The 17,244-nt window shown below is 41.8% G+C and overlaps 1 protein-coding gene across 4 annotated transcripts in view; it reads left to right on the top strand.

Annotated features, from left to right (window-relative positions):
* Positions 1-17,244, top strand: part of PRDM10 (PR/SET domain 10) — a 76,033-nt gene that overhangs the window by 45,258 nt on the left and 13,531 nt on the right. For all 4 annotated transcript variants that reach the window (XM_032802321.2, XM_032802324.2, XM_032802325.2 and 1 more), the window contains 6 exons: positions 7,316-7,663; positions 9,629-9,784; positions 11,602-11,781; positions 12,933-13,043; positions 14,392-14,592; positions 16,057-16,200. In XM_032802321.2, coding sequence (XP_032658212.1) covers positions 7,316-7,663; positions 9,629-9,784; positions 11,602-11,781; positions 12,933-13,043; positions 14,392-14,592; positions 16,057-16,200 — 1,140 coding nt within the window. The remainder of the gene's footprint in view (positions 1-7,315; positions 7,664-9,628; positions 9,785-11,601; positions 11,782-12,932; positions 13,044-14,391; positions 14,593-16,056; positions 16,201-17,244) is intronic.

Here is a 17,244-nt window from a genome sequence, read left to right on the forward strand (position 1 = left end):
GCTCTTACCTTGAGAACAAAAGAGGCTTGCATAAAAAGCTTTGTGCGCACTCACACTGTTAGCCGTCTCTGAAGAGAAAGCCAGCAGGCCAGCTTGAGCAGCCTGTCTCTGTTGGGAATAACATGGTGAAGGCAGGGAACTGTTCAGCCTGGAAATAGCCTCTCAGAAGGACTTGAAATGCTGCTTCAAGAGAGGTAACGGCCAGAGGAGCCAGCGGGTGGGTGCTCTTGCTGAAACATAGGCAGAGAATACAGGTGCAGTTGCCCTGAACTGTGACGTAGGGGATTACATCATCATCTTTGGCCAAAATAAATGTTTCCTACCCACTGTTGTGCACCATCCAATGTGTTCGTTAGTTGCCACTCTCTAGATGCATTTCAGAAATGGTTGTACTTACCTAGGCTTGATCCTGAAAGTTTCTCCATATGGATGACTCCCTGCACTCTTGCAGAACAGCTAGCAGGACAGAGGTGCGGTTTGTAAAGCACAATGGGATCCTTCAGGCTGAAAGGCACAATGGAAATGTAAGAGATTATTAAATTCTGATGAGTATCAACCAGTAGGACAGCACTTAAATCACTACCTGTTACTTGCCAGCAATCCGATCCTGGCATCCATAACCTCTTTATCTTCCCATAGCTACCACCTCTTGCCAGGCACATTTCTTTCTCACTGAGACTCTGCAGGGTTCATTCTATACTTTTTAATAAACACGCTATCTGAGAAAACATGAAAGGCAGAAAGACAGTGTGTTTTAAAGGTTATCTGTGATTTTCATCTCTTCACTCTTACTCACATCTTAACTCCTTGTAGGCAGTTATTAACTGAAGGGCAAATCCTGAACTCCCTGCTTAGTTCAGGGAGTTTTGCCTAAGTGAAGAATGAGCTAGGACTTCCAGATCTGGCCCTGACTGATAATGACCCACAGGAGACTGATTTCTGCCCAAGTCAAGTCTTCTGTTATACGGTCCATTTCATAACATAAATATTTTTCTCTCCCCCAATGCTGCCTGCTCAGCTGGAGCTGCAGGTAGGTTTGGTTTTTATCCTGTGTCTACCTAATGGAACGAAACAAAATTGCCTGCCATGTCATTTTGTGCAACCTCTGCTTAATGTCTCCAGATGGAATCTGCGTTGTTGATGGTCTTGTGTTTGTTTTTTTGTATACAGATCATGCACAAAACTGAGTGTCATCCCAATAACTATGTGTTTGCATAGTTTCTCTTAGTCCCCTTCAGACTGATCCACTGCAAGGAATTAATAATAATTAGCTCTTTAAAAGATGTTTAAATGAATCATCTAAAACATTAAGCTGGGTATTTAATGGGCTGTCCCTTTGCAGCTTCAGAACATGATTCAAGTCTGTCTGGTGCACCTCTGTGTGCATGATTTTGGTAGATCGTTAGTCTTCAGTGGCTTCAGTAGTCTGGCAGAGTGTGCACCATAACAATATATTTTAAACCTTTCTGTCTAGCGCTTTTAACAGTTCCCACTTAGGAAATACCTGATATGGAGTTGCAAGCAATTTGAAAGAAACATTTTGAAGTACCTTGGGTTTGACCCACCTTAAAACTACCTTAAATTTGGTGGTCAGTCATATAGATTCATTTAAATATCTAGTTTTCTAGTAAATTAGCATTTCTTGTAATGACTATTAACAAGTATTGTGGTGATAAGCTCCATAGTAATGCCTCTAAATAAATAGTTTTTAAAAATGCAGCACTTGGTTGTTAATAAATATATTTCAACAACTACCACCACTTATGCAGGACTCCCAAACGTTCATTGTTGAAACTTTTAGGGGTAAAATCCTGAACCTATTCAAGTCAAATGGGAGGTTTGTCATTGAGCCAGGATTTCACCCTGGGTTCAGTAGCAATAATTAAAGACACACTGGTCAACATAAAACTAATTTATAAACAAAATATCCCTTATCTATGTTACTACTAACAACTACAGATAATACAAGCGGGATAATTTAAAAAATCAGTTATACTTTTACTATTTTCTTTTTACATACTTTCAATGTAAATGCAAAATATTATGTATTTATTTATATTTTAAAATGTGCTTATCAAATATCTTTACGCATACTTACAGAAATAACACATTCATTAAATAAAAAAATAACATACAAAAATTGTGCACATCACTCAGTTTTGGCTGAGACTAGTCTGGTCAATATCACTTAAGTTTCCAGTCAGTTTCACTTTACTGGTTCTCATGGCACTAGCACCTTACTGCAGTGTTTGAGTTTATAATATAGTGAAAGAAGAATGTTTAAATTCAAAACTAAGTGGAAAACAAACAAGCAACCGCCCCCCCCTCCCAACCGACCACAAAACCAACAACACTAGAGAAACATATATACTGATTTTGTAAATCCTCTTACTTTTTTCAAAATCTAAAATACAGGTTTATAACTAGTTGACAATAGTGCTTTAATTAACAAACTATCTCCAGAGCAGATCTGGTATAGTCATGATGTAATTGTACATATAGGGTAATATACAGGAAGTGCCATGCAGTATCAGTCCCAGGGTCCAGCTAGTCCAATATTCTGTCTAGAATACAATATGAGTACCAGAAGTGTCAGAGGAAGGTGTAAAAATCCCACAGATATGAGACAATCTGCCCCTCACATTAGGTCTCATCCTCATTTCTAATAATTAAAGATTGGCTTACACCCAGCTCTATTAAACCATGGAATTGGTAGCTGGGAATCAGAACCTTTCCCCCTTCTTGATCATCTGTTCAAATTTGATGACCTTCTTGGTCATCAAACCTGATCAGAAGAAACTGGAGAAGGGGCTGCTTTTTGGCCTGCGTGAAATGGGTCCCAGTCCAGTTCCCAGTGAACAGGTGTTTACCTCATTATTGGTCCACATTGATTGCCTCTGCTGAGACATTCATGAATATAAGGGGAGAAAAATCTGAATCACGATGCAGTGGGCTGCTCTGAGAGTGGAATTTTGCTCTGAAATTAAAGCCAAGCCTGACTGCTTTTCTAAAAGTCTTTGTTCATTTCAGTTCTCAGTCACATCTTACATACTATGCTTTCAAGGAAGAGCCTCATTGGCAGTGGGTGAGGAACAGAAATGATGCAGCTATCTATAAAATCCAACAAAAGATATTACCTCCCCATCTATGGTTTTCTTAACTGCGGGTAGATCTTTTGTAACACTTATGTACAACCATGCAGAGTGTGGCTTCATTGTTTCAAATTCCGCAATTAATTACACTTAGAGTTGAAAAAGGAAAAGAAATATGATTTTTAAACTTCGAAGAGATAAACAGAGGAGAGTATAAAAGTCTCCAAAAGCCTGTTTATAGATCCTCATCTGGGGTAATGAGCATAGCCTCTTTGACGTCGATGGAGCTATGGCAGTTTATTCTGGATGAGTATCTGACCATCTGTTTTGCCACTGTGGTTAAGTATTTGGGTTAAATACATTAAGAAACAGTACTGGAGGAGATAGAAATTTGAATTGCATCTGTCTAGATTGTTTGACTTCCTGGTAAATCCCTGTAATTAATGGAAAATTATGCATTTTTTTATTTCAAAGCACAAGTAAATTGTTATACAAACAATAGAAACATGTAAACCCAAGATTATGGGACAGATTGAAGTGCACATAGGGAGTTACACCTGCTTACTCTAGGACTGAATTTGGCCCAGTGTTTCTTAAGAGAATTGGTTTTAACTGTTAGAGGTGGGGACTGTGAGTCAGCACTTCTGGGTTCTGTTTCTGCCCTTGTGTGACTTTGGGCAAATCACCTCACCTTCCTTTGCCTCAGTTCCTCCATCTGTAAAGGGGCGATAACAACACCTCCCAGGGACACTGTGAGGTGTAATTTCTCATATTTGCAAAGTGCCTTGAGCTCTTTGGCTAAAAAGAGGAACAAAGAGGACCCCGGGGAATTACAGACCAGTCAGCCTAACTTTGATATCTGGAAAGATACTGGAACAAATTAGTAAACAATCAGTGTCTAACCACCTGGAGGATAAGAGGGTTACAAGGAATAGCCAGCATGGATTTGTCAAGAACAAATTCCAAACCAACCTATTTTCATTCTTTGACAGGATTACTAGGACCAGCTGTCTAGGAAGCAGTGATATATCTTGATTTTTAGTAAGGCTTTTGACACAGTCCCACATAGCATTCTCATAAGCAAACTAGGAGAATGTGGTCTATATGAAATGACTAGAAGGTGGGTGCACAACTGGTTAAAAGATCATACTCAAAGAGTGGTTATCAATGGTTTGCTGATCAATGGGTATCAGAGGGTGCCTCTGATTTGGTCTCTCAGGGGTCAGTCCTGGGTCTGGTACTGTTCAATATTTTCATTAATGACTTGGATAATGGAGTGGAGAGTATCTTATAAAATTTGCAGATGACACCAAGCTGGGAGGGGTTGCAAGCACTTTGGAGGACAGGATCAGAATGCAAAATGACGGGGACAAATTGCAGAAATTGATCTGAAATCAACAAGATGATGAAATTCAGTAAAAACAAGTGCAGAGTACTTCACTTAGAAAAGAAAAATCAAATGCATAATGACAAAATGGGGAAAAACTGGCTAGGTGGTAGTACTGCTGAATCTGGGGGTTATAGTGCATCACAAATTGAATATGAATCAACAAGGTATAGAGTTGCAAAAAAGGCTATTATCATTCTGGAGTGTGTTTTTAGGTGCGTTACATGTAAGACACTGGAGGTAATTGTCCTGCTCTGCTCGGCACTGGTGAGGCCTCCCCTGAAGCATTGTGTCCAGCTCTGAGTGCAACACTAGGAAAGATGTGGACAAATTGGAGAGAGTCTAGAGGACAGCAACAAAAATGATAAAAGGTTTAGAAAAGCTGACCTCTGAGGAAAGTTAAAAAAAACAGGGCATGTTTAGTCTTGAGAAAAGAAGACTGAGGGAGGAACTCATAACAGTCTTCAAAAATGTTAAGAGCTGTTATAAAGAGAACGGTGATCAATTGTTCCCCATGCCTACTGAAGGTAGGACAAAAGGTAATGGGCTTAATCTGCAACAAGGGAGATTTAGGTTAGAATTAGGAACAACTTTCTAACTACAAGGGTTGTTAAGCTCTGGAATAAGGTTCCAAGGAAGGCTGTGGAATCCCCAGCACTTGAGGATTTTAAGGACAGTTTGGAGAAACACCTGACAGGGATGGTCTAGGGTTATTTGGTCTCTGCCTCAATGTAGGGGGCTGGACTTGATGACAACAGACATGTTGGCGCATAAGGTGCCACAGGACTCTTTGTCACTTTTTACAGTGTAAGAGTGACTCCCAACTCCAGTGAAGTCCATTATAAGGCACTCGGGATTTCAGCTAAATTAATCACTGGTGTCGCTGAACATTCCAAAATCCTCTAATTGTGACTAGAAATTTTCCCTTGCCGTGGGATGGTGTCTGAGATTACATGGGAAAAGGGAATTGTGTGTGTGTGTGTGTGTATGTATAGTGTTTTGTAGTTTTCTATAAACAGTTGCTGTTACATTTTGTTTTTACTGGAAAGAGTAGACGCTTTCCTCCTTTACAGTTTAGACAGTGGAGAAAATCATTCAGATTCTCTTCATGTGTCTGTAGTCCAGTACTCCAGAATAACTTCTGAGATACCTTCTAATTCTGACAGAGCAGCTTGGAACCCTGCTTCATCAGTATCTGCTGTTTGACACTGACTCAAGAGTAGCAGCGCATGCCAGCCGAGAAGTCCCATAAATAAAGGAGAGTGGAGATGGTTTTAACCAGGGAATTTTGTTCTCTGTTTACTCTAAAACATGCTAATAACAAGCATGTTCAAACACAGTGATTAGCAGCATTCTAGCCTTGTTTCCCTGACTAGCATGGATGTGGATTAAAAAAAAAACAAAAATCAGAGAAGCTGAGTGGAAAGGAGACAACAGTAAACACTGGAAGGGAGATCCTGTCTTGAAGGAGTGTAAAAATTCCTTAGATTTTAATAGCACTGTGAGAGAAATTCCTGAAGCCCCAGGCCATTTCAGTCTTCTGCACTGTAATATGGGATTTCATATTTGTCAGTGTAGTCTGCTCCCATATGCACTTCCAACCAGCATAAAAAGTCCCTGGCCACTACTGAAATGCAGGCCCACTGGGCAACCAACTATTTCTACAGGTTGCTAATCCAGCTGTGACTGGTCCTACAGCAGACAGAGCAGAGATCAGGAGCTGAGCAAGGCTACGCTGGATTTGTCTAATCTAGAAGGCAGGAGAAGGAAAGAAACAGCAGTTATTAAATGTTATAGGAAAACTAGATCAAAGGAAAACAGACACTGAAAGAGGAGGCGAGAGAGAGAGAAGAAAACATATACAATAGAAAGAGAGAATGAAAGAAAATGGAGTGAAGGAAAAGGGAAAGAGAAGGAAGAACGATAGCAGGAGATACATAGTAAGTTAATTTAAAAATATATATTTAATAGAGTTTAATGTCTAAACATTGTAATGAATAAAAATGCAATTAATTCTTGATTAGATATATCAAATACCTTTGTTTGGCCCACAAAGTTCTACCAAAGCTCTTACCAGAACTCTGTATGTGTTTCTCTGTTAGTGTGTTCACTTCTCTATTTCACTCACAAACACACACACAGTGTGCGTTTAAGGGTAGAATTGTGTGGGTTCCCCACAAGATATTACTTATTGCTCTTGAAGCTGCCTATCTGGCCCTGCTGTAATGCTTTTGAAACTCCCATTCCTCTTTTTCAATAATACTGTGAAGGTTTAGGTTAGCACAGAGATCCACTTGATCCAGCCTTATTAGTTTGGGGCCATGCTAAACCACTGCTGCAGATCTCTCTGATTCTCCTTGATGCAGAAACCAACCCCCCCGAAAGCTGCAGATTCCCAGAGGCTCTCCAAACAGATAATGTGTATGAGTAATTGAGAGATGCCTCAATGTGGTGGCTAATCTACAAATATAAATACACAGAGCCTTGTCCTGAGAAATCAGCTAGATGCCCAACACCTGGAGAGGGAAGAGTGAGTTTATGTTACAGAAAAATTATGTGTCAAAATGTGTTTAGAGCGGGGCATAGGGACTCAGGACTCCTGAGTTCTATTCCTGGCTCTGCTGCTATCTCACTGTGTGACCTTAGGCAAGTCGTGTAACTGCTCTCTGCCTCAGTTTCTCCATCTGTAGAATGGAAATCATACATTTTTACCTCAAAGGGGTCTTTTGAGATTTAACTGCTCAATATCTTGACTCACTTACAATTGATAATACTTGTATGTAAAGTTTGTATGTGATAATAAACACTGATGTTCTTTCTTGGGTGTGTCTTTCAGAATGCTGCTCTTCAGCATCTGTTCATCCGAAAGTCCTTCCGTCCATTCAAATGCCTGCAGTGTGGGAAGGCGTTCCGGGAGAAGGACAAGCTGGATCAGCACCTGCGATTCCATGGGCGGGAGGGGAACTGCCCTCTGACCTGCGACATCTGCAATAAGGGTTTTATCAACAGCGGCGCCCTGGAGAGTCACATGAAATTCCACTTGGACCAGAAAACATATTCCTGTATTTTCTGTCCTGAGTCTTTTGACCGCTTGGACCTGCTCAAAGATCACGTGGCAATCCACGTCAATGATGGCTATTTCACCTGCCCCACCTGTAAAAAGCGCTTTCCTGATTTTATCCAGGTGAGTGCCGTGCTGACCACAAGCAGTGGCTTCCAGGTCTTTGGCACGTGTAATGCTTCTCAGTACTGTTTCCATTCAGGCCAGCTTATGCTGTAAGTCTGTATGCTCTTACAAGCTAAGAAGGATCAGTTTGTGGATGGGAAAACTGACAGCATTGCAGGAATTGGTAACGTTCATTTTGTAGATGGCACTTTTCCCTCTCGGTCAGTAGTGACCCAATACCCCAGCATGGTGTAGTGTGGTTGGTGCAGTCTTTTGGACAACATGAAACAGCATTCTTGATCATACATGGTTGTTTGAGATGCATGGCACAACAGGTTTTTCCCTTTTCCTGGATGCAGTAGACATGAGAATGTACACTTGACCCTAAATGCTAAACTTATATATTAAAATGCATTATATATTTAAAATCCCATGGCTTTTTTTTTTTTTTGCAAGAGTAATGCTGTTGACTCCAGGGCAGTAATTCCAGAGCATTTCAGTATGTTCTGCTTCCATAAATTTCTCCTGTAGTTGAGTATATCCCTCTTCATTTCCACATTCCGTACAAGTAGCTGCGTTTGAGTGGTGGGTGATGTAACTCCTTTGTGCAGTTTGTGAGGTCCTTCAAGATGAAAGACATTACAGAAATTTTAGAGTACTGTTTTCTTACTTGGTGAGAAAAATGTAAACCTACCTTACATACATTCATTACACTTAACATGAATAAAGAAGATGACATACATCTCACTAAGGTACCAGGACCTGAGACTAAACACGGAAATCCAGTTTCAAGTCAAATGATAAATCCAGGAACTGATAGGCATTATCCAAAAGTTCAAAGAAGAAAAGATGTGGGGGGATTATTAATACAACCCTCCACCCCAAAATAATCCATCCTCTTTTAACATGGAGCAGAAAAAAAATAAGCTAGTTACCTAAGCTATGACCATCTCCCCCATCAATTTTCCAGTTAAACTGATCTAGTAAGGGAAAAGTTCCCATATTCTTTCCACTTTTTCATATACTGCTGTATGAATAATTAGGTCCAGTCATTCCTGCAATTAATAATCAGAAATCATGGTCTACTTCTCTGAGTAATCATTGTTGAGCAAATATAGATACCAAGTGGCTCCATGGTGCAGAAGGAAAATAAGAATTGTGTCAAAGATCCTGTTCGTTTCAGTGCTGGGGTTTGGAATTCCAAGCCTTACTAGCTGTTTTATTAAAGATCTTGCTGTGCACCTGATGAGGCAGAGGACATTCCTAAAACATGCAAAGGAAACTGCATACAGGAAGGTGTTCAAAATGAGTCGCTCCCTATGTTCCATGCATTCTGTAACTGCCACCTAATTCTTTCTGATCAAAAGGAATTACTCTATGTTCTCAGATTTCCTTCAAATGAAAGGAAGAGAGGAAATGAGCATCAGCTAACTGTGTAACTCGAAGATGTTGGTCTAGTAAAACCATTGCCACTACATCAGCCATCCTTTTTAATTGTCTTTAAAATACCCAGTCATGCAATTGCAGGTGCCTTCGAGAATCATTCCTAGGGATATCAGAGTGTCCATGCAGATCTGTAACAAAGATTATGAGGATTCATTCATTGTGCTGTTAGCATCTGTTAAGCTATTATCAGGACCCCAAGTATTCTGATAAACCACGTCTTTCACGCTGAAGAATTGAGGTTTTCCTAGAACAGACTAGAGAACTCTTAAAAACTCTTTTGGCACATCTCCACATCTCCCAGATGTGCAAGAGAATAGGAGTCCAAAACCACAAGGGAACTGCTTTGTCTAATGTTTTCTTGGAAACTGTTATTCAAGGCTGTTCAGTTTCTTGTGCTGATGGATTCTATCCAAAGAACAGAGCTTCAGTAGTAACCAAGTCTCCCCCTGGTGTTCTGAGAGCTGCTGTGACGGCTCCATGGTCTGTTTGCTCCATGTCTTAAGTGCCCTGAGTTTTCTCTGTGGTCTTCACTGCCAGGTGAAGAAGCATGTGCGCAGCTTCCATTCGGAAAAGATTTACCAGTGTACGGAATGCGACAAGGCTTTCTGCCGTCCCGACAAGCTGCGGCTCCACATGCTGCGACACTCGGACCGCAAGGACTTCCTGTGTTCCACCTGTGGCAAGCAGTTCAAGGTAACGAATCTAATGGGCTGTGGTGTTCCCAAAGCGATACTGGAACAGCATTTTCTCCCTCCTTTGTCGGCAAGATTGTCCTCCCAGAAACAGAAGCAGTCAGCACCTTTAGACATGCTAGGTTTGCATGCAGATTGCATGCACTGTTCCATGCAGTGTGTGTGCTGCAGCATATGTTTTTGCATTACTCTCTCTAGCCTGAGCAAACAGTTCAGCTCCTGCTTATAATCAGCTAGTTAACACCAACGGGCAGGTCCATTCTCCTTCCATCTGCTTGTAGAGTCAATTTGTTGGATATCGTTCCTGCAAAGTGCCACCAACATTGTGCTTCCCATTACTTGGTTTAGAAAATCTTTTTTACTGAGATCAGTGGACTAATGTCCCAGACAAGCCATGAGAAATAAGTTATAAGTGGCTATGGAGATCTGATCCTAACGTTACAACTCTACAGAATAGAGGGAATTAAACTGCTGTAGAGATTTTTAAAGGGACTGTTTGTAACTGAACTGTACTGAAGAGGAACAAAAATCTAAGAAACACGTGTGAGAGTTTTCTGGTAAGATCCATGCTACAATAATGTTGTAAGTTTGGTCACCACAGCAGAAACTATAAGATGCTTCAGCCCCCTGAAAAGTTAAGAAGAGTAGCAAATGTGATCACAGCATCAAACTAGAAGGACAAATGAAATAATGGCATTCATGCTGCCTAGGGAAAGGGTGATTTAGAGGAAATTGACAGAAATACTCTGCTTATGGGGGGAAGTATTGTGTAATGGGCTCTGCCCAAGAGTTGGGACTCCAGACTTCCATTACCAGTTGTGATCTTGGCTTATTGTGCGGCGTTGGGCAGGTCACTTTAATCTCTCTAGGCCTCAGTTTCCCCATCTGTAAAATGGGTGTAATAATATAGACCCTATGATGCCTCAGGAGGATAACAATGCCTGTAAAACATTTTGAGATGACAGCTGCTGCAAAAGTGCAAAATGTTACTATGTTGTTATAATTATAAAGCCTTTCACAGCATGGATAACATCAGCCCTAGTAGCTATTGTTACCATAATGCAGAGTGCAGGAGAGAAGTGCATAAATGGAAAGGCTTGGGTGGAAAAAATATACTGCAACAGTGGGCCACCTAGTGAGATCATTTTGAAGTAGGACTCCCACTGAAGTTGGGAAGATAACTAAGAATGGATGCATGTGTATCTTTGCATTGAACAGAGTGAACTACAGCTGCCCTCTGTTTTTTTCCCCTTGTGTTTGGCATGTGTTTGTGAAAAATGCCATAATTCAGGCCTGAGACCTCTGCCCAGATATAGCGAGTGGAGGGGCAAGCCTCGTCCCTGCCTTTGAGGGACTTTTTCTAGAGGTTGGGGGCGGGGGCGGGCTTGGCCTCTGCAGCTTAGTCAGCAGTTGGGCTCTACCATCAAGGGTTACATTTCGTGCCAACTTGTAGTCATGGGAACCCTTTGCCACTGGGAACTAGACTGAGACCCACCAGCTCATCTCTCAGAGACTAGTGAATTAGCATTAGCCAGGTAACTGCTTTCAGTGCCTGCCAGCCATAAATTTAGAAATGAAAGGTTCTGTAGCTTCTTATGATCTAGTTCTCCAGTCAGCTTCTTCAATCAAGAAGGTGCAGCCCACAGAAGCGAAAGTTCCCAGCATGCCGTGCTCCATCCATATCGTAGCAGCCTGCTCCACATTGGAGATGACAGTTCCAAGAATGGACCTATCTGTGGTATGCATTTTGGCCACCCCTTTAACAAGCAAATGCTGTAAAAATTGATTTTTTTCCTCTCTGACTGTTGTCCTAAACAGAGGAAAGACAAGCTCCGGGAGCACATGCAAAGGATGCATAATCCAGAAAGAGAAGCTAAGAAAGCTGATCGAATCAGCCGCTCCAAAACCTTCAAGCCTCGGATAGCTTCCACCGACTACGAAAGCTTCATGTTCAAATGCCGACTGTGCATGATGGGCTTCCGGAGAAGAGGCATGTTGGTTAGTGTCCTGATGCTCTTGAGATCTCTGCCAATGAGCTTTTGTCAATTAGGAATGATTTGCTACATAAGATAGCTTTGTATTTAGCTTTAGTGAATAGTAATCTGTAGATTTCAGGTGATTAGAACGGAGGAATGCTGAGAAAGAACTGCAGGAATTGTAGTTCTTACAAAGGGTCCTCTTTTTGTTTCTTTCCTTTCTTTTTTAGCTGTCCCCATCGTATATAAGCATTGTGATGCATAATACATCCATCATAGTGCTGTCTGGGCACCAAGTTTGAGATTACTAACACAATTGCATAGTCCAGATGGGACAGAGAGGCTCCACCGCTCAGTTTCCAGATGTTCCTCTATTATTTACTAGGAAGTTTGTTTTGTTCCTCTGTTCCCACTACTGTTTCTCTCTCTTTTCTCTTTTTTGGCTCCTTCCTGTGAGGGACCTCACCAGCCTTTGCTGCTGAGGGAAAGCTTGTGCAAACATCTGTATTGCACACCACAGGGGCTCAGGGTGATTGTGATCTCTGCTAATAAAGAGTTACACAGCCAGGGGGCTTCTGATGATAACACCTTGTTCCCAGCCCTGGAGGGTTTGACCCTCTTCTCGTCTTATGTGGATCAGGCATGCACAATCTAGTATCTGCCCACAAGAAATAAAATTCCACTTCGGGAAACGGTCCCTGTGAGATTAGTGGGGAAGGATGCTCAGTTCATTGGGAACCTTGGTATACACACAAACTGTAGTGCTGCCTGGAGCCAGCAAATTCTGGAGTAATGCGAAAAATCAGTCTGAATCAGACCCCTGGCTGGGTTTTCCATGGCACTGGCTCAAACAAAATTAAACGAGTGTGTGTCAGGAACATTCACCAAAGGAAATTCGTACGAGTATATTGTTGCTTTTTCCAATAGCAAGTCTTTCAGCCACAGAAACTGAAAATGGGATGCAGGGTGACTAGGTTCACCTTCAGTAACTGACCACAATGGATGTGAACCCCAGTGCCATCAGATGGGCCGGGGTGTGTGTGTTCTGGTTAGCACTGTTTTGGTGGGGCACTGCACTGGCGAATCCATACTCCCTGTGACCAACAGAAGAGTCCATTGTTTGGCTTCAAGCTGTAACATACTCTCTTATTCTGATTTGTTTCTTTCTCTTAGGTGAATCATTTATCAAAGCGACATCCAGACATGAAAATAGAGGAGGTCCCAGAGCTAACATTGCCCATCATCAAACCCAACAGAGATTACTTCTGTCAGTACTGTGATAAGGTATGTAAGGAAGTCACCAATCAAAGCAACAAGGAGTCCAGTGGCACTATAAAGACTAACGAATTTATTTGGGCATAAGCTTTTGTGGGTGAAAAACCCACTTCTTCATATGCGTGGAGTGAAAATTACAGATACAGGCATAAATATAATGGCACATGAAAAGAAGGAAGTTATCTTACAAGTGGAGAACTAGTGTTGAAAAGACCAATTCAGTCAGAGTGGATGTGGTCCACTCCCAATAATTGATGAGGAGGTGTCAATACCAAGAGAGGGAAAATTGCTTTTGTAGTGGGCCAGCCACTCCCAGTCCCTATTCAAGCCCAAATTAATGGTGTTAAGTTTGCAAATTAATGGTAGCTCTGCAATTTCTAATTAGGAGGTTGCATACTTTGTAGCTTCTGTAGATTCAGCTTGTTTCACACACCACAAGTGCCTTGCACTGTTGGAGCCCATGTGACTAAAGGTCTGGTTTTCAGAGGTGCCACGAACCCGCAGTTTCTTTTGACTTCAGCTGGAGCTGTGGGTGCTCAGCACTTGTAAAAGGGAATTAGGCACCTATTTACCTTGAAGGATCTGGACCTAAGACCTTTATTATGAGCTATCCACTTCTTAGCTGCATTCCAGTGATTCCCAGTGCTCTGTGTAGCCTGCAGCTGCTTCTCCTTTACCTTTGGGTGCCTGCTTTTTCTGACTATGACCCACTTATTGACCTCTCTTTCTGATATGGACTTTTATTTATTTCATAATGTGATTCACTGATGCCTCCTATATGTGGTTTAGAAGAGCATCCCACTCCTTGCTGAATGTTTCTTTAGTTTTGTTTGGCTTGCTTTTTAGATTATTATAAAAAGTTACTTTGTTGTTTTTCTCTATAGCTCCTATGATATGTCTAAAGAAACTAGACTTAAAACAGACTTGCTGATCCCTTATAGTTATTAAAGATCCAGTGATGCTTGAGCAAGAGTAGAGATGTTAATCCTAGCAGCCTAGGCAAATTCCAATTCCAGCAATTACATTCTGCCTCCCATGACATTTCCCCTTTGAATGTCAGTTGAATAGGGGTTTCCTCCTCAATTCCTGACCTAAGTAGTTGTGTGGTGCTGGGTTTCTGTGCAGTGTCAAGTAGTTATTACATGCCATCCTGGAGATAGTTGTCTCACTAGCTGGTAAAGTGATACGTGTGTGTGTGAGTGAGAGAGAGAGAGAGAAACAACTATCATAAACTTGTTGTACAAATCCCTGTTAAAAGAGGCATGTGAACTTTCTGGATGGAGACACACAAACTCTATCTGTTTGGGGCACTGCCATTGGTGTTAGGCTGCTTTCATTCAAAAATTTTGACCCACAGGTGTACAAGAGTGCCAGCAAACGCAAAGCCCATATTCTGAAGAACCATCCTGGTGCTGAGCTACCTCCGAGTATCCGGAAACTGCGCCCAGCTGGACCGGGAGAGCCAGACCCCATGCTGAGTACTCACACCCAGCTCACGGGCACAATAGCCACTCCTCCAGTCTGTTGTCCTCACTGTTCCAAACAGTACAGCAGTAAGGTACTGTGAGTGTCTCCTTGCCTCAGAACAGAGCCCCTCCCTAGTGATGTTCCACCACAGCTCTTGCATTGGTCAATCCAGGGTTCAGCCCTTTCATCATGAATCAGACAACAGATGTCAAGCTAACAGAGTACTAACAATGTGAACACGGTTTACTTGATTTACAAAGAAAACAAGTGTTTAGTGGTTAGATTAGGGAACTGGTTGTCAGGATTCCTGGGTTCCATTCCAAGCTCTGCCATTGATTTGCTGTGTGATTTCTACCAGCGTAGATTAAAAACTTCCCCCAGGCACAAATTCGTTCCTTGCCCTTGGTATCGCTGTCACCACCAAGTGATTCAAACAAACATTCAGAGAGGGCCACTTGGAGCCCTATCTCCACAAAATAGCCCCCCAAGCCGCTACACCTCCCTTTCCTGGGGAGGCTTGAGAATAATATCCTAACCAACTGGTTACAAAATGAGCACTGATCAACTCCCCTGGGTCTTTAGGACACTGGAAAACAATTAGGTTCTTAAAAATTTATTTAAAAATGTTGGGTAAGTTGCTTTATCTGCTTGGGTGTCAGGGCTTGTCTATATGTGGAAATTGACGAGAATAGGTATTGTGGAATAAGCTCTTATAGAATACCTTCCCATGTAGACACTCTTATTACAGAATAAAAGTGTTTACATGTAGTGTTATTCCAGAATAGTTATAGCACTTTAAATTCAGACCCTACCATATTCCAGAAAAACATCCCTTAGCCAAAGGAGATAGTACTTATCCCCTTCCTGAGTACATGTGTTTAAAAGAGTTATTTTTTCCTTTACCACGTTTGAGTCCTGATGAATTCCTGGTTTTCTAGGAGCAGGCCTCGCATGGTACAAGCAGAGCTTTTGCTCACAGTATTTCCTGCTTTTTAAACACTGGCAGCCAGATTTTCCAAAGTGGGCTCTCATTTTGCATGCCTCCATTTTTGGATGGTCACTTGAGACATCTTGGACCTGACTATCAGGGCTGCTGAGCATTCACAGCCCCACTTGAAGACAACAGTTGTTGCAGGTGCTGAGCACCTGTCAAAATCAGGTACAACGTGTCCCAGGTTGGACACCCAAACTCTGAGGTACCCAAAATCAGGGCCACTTCTGTGAATTTTGTCCATAGGTTTTTCAAAACTCTCCCCTTAGGTTTCTTTTGGTAGATCTTTTTTTATGAAATGGGTAGTAAAGAGAGGAAGGACAGAGTCAGAGACAAAAGAGACTTTCTGCTCTCTTCTGAACGAGTACTCAAAACATTTGACTGTGTGGGGGAGATTGGTCCATGGGGCCATGAAATTTGAGAGGCAAAAGCTCATCATCAGGCCAGTCTAATTAATATGGACTCCATCGTCTTTGTGTTTTCTCACTGGTGACCTGAGCTTTGTGTGGTCTGAGGAATCTCGCTGGCCATCTCCTTAACCCTCTTCTCTGCATCCCTCCACAGACCAAGATGGTACAACACATTCGCAAGAAGCACCCTGAGTTTGCTCAGCTCCCTAACACAATACACACGCCCTTGGCAGCAGCTGTCATCAGTTCCACCCCTGCAGTTTTAACCACTGACAGCACCACCGGAGAGACCGTTGTGGTAAGAATGCAAAGGATGGTAAACCAGGCCATCTGAGTGAAACAGTCAGATGTCCTAGATTATAATTATTATTAGCATTTGCTTGGCTCCCATCACTTTGGTATTACAAGGCTTATGTTGAGACATTCCCACAGATCACTTCTACTTATGAATCTTTGCACTTGACTATTGTTCCTCTAGAGGTTCTGTATTTCCCTGTTTGAAGATCTAAAGATTTGCCCAGTAGCTGTACTCCATCCTCTCCTGTCCTCATTCCCCATATGTTATGGACGCCAGATGGTATTTTTTTAAAAAAACCTAAGTGATTTAGGAGCACAAATGCCAGCAAAAGTCAATAGCACTTGTGCTCCTAGATCACTTAAGCACCTTGGAAAATCTCATGTTCCATCCTAATGGCCGGGGACTGGATGAAACTCCCTTTAGTGCTAGTCAAACCCACCCCTTAATCATTTGGGTGCGGTGTTATTTGAGTGATCTGAGCTCTCTCCATCACCACTGGTGAAGCGTGCTGCCTCCACAACACTCCCAACTCCCAAGGCAGCGATTGGCAGAGACCAGAAAATTGTTCTTGTCTCCTCTGAATGGTAAAGGACCAACCTCCTGCAAAATTTAAAAAATGTCATCCACACTTTAAACTTTATTTCAAGACTGTTCACTGAAACTGTAAGTAACCATGACCAGAGTGTGCTTGAGAGGGCAAACTCGTCCATAATTATTATTATTTATATTATCATAGCACTTAGGGGCCATAGTCAGAGACCAGAACCTTATTGTGTTAGGCACAGTACTAACAGAAAATGTCCCTGATACTTCTGGCTCGATACATCGGATTAACCAAGTGTTAATTGTTTCTTCATGTTTGGTAAATACAATAGCACAGAGCAGCACTACTTCACTTAGATAGGTAAGATAGCTGGAATATATTTGGAGAAAAGATTATTCAACCTGGAAACACAGACCAAGCTCCTGGAAGAACAAAATTTCTGGCTCTATAAAGAATAATTTTGAGCTTGTGGATACAATTTTTTGTTTGTTTGTTTATTG

This window comes from Chelonoidis abingdonii, chromosome 18 (assembly GCF_003597395.2).
Source record: "Chelonoidis abingdonii isolate Lonesome George chromosome 18, CheloAbing_2.0, whole genome shotgun sequence".
Taxonomy (NCBI): domain Eukaryota; kingdom Metazoa; phylum Chordata; order Testudines; family Testudinidae; genus Chelonoidis; species Chelonoidis abingdonii.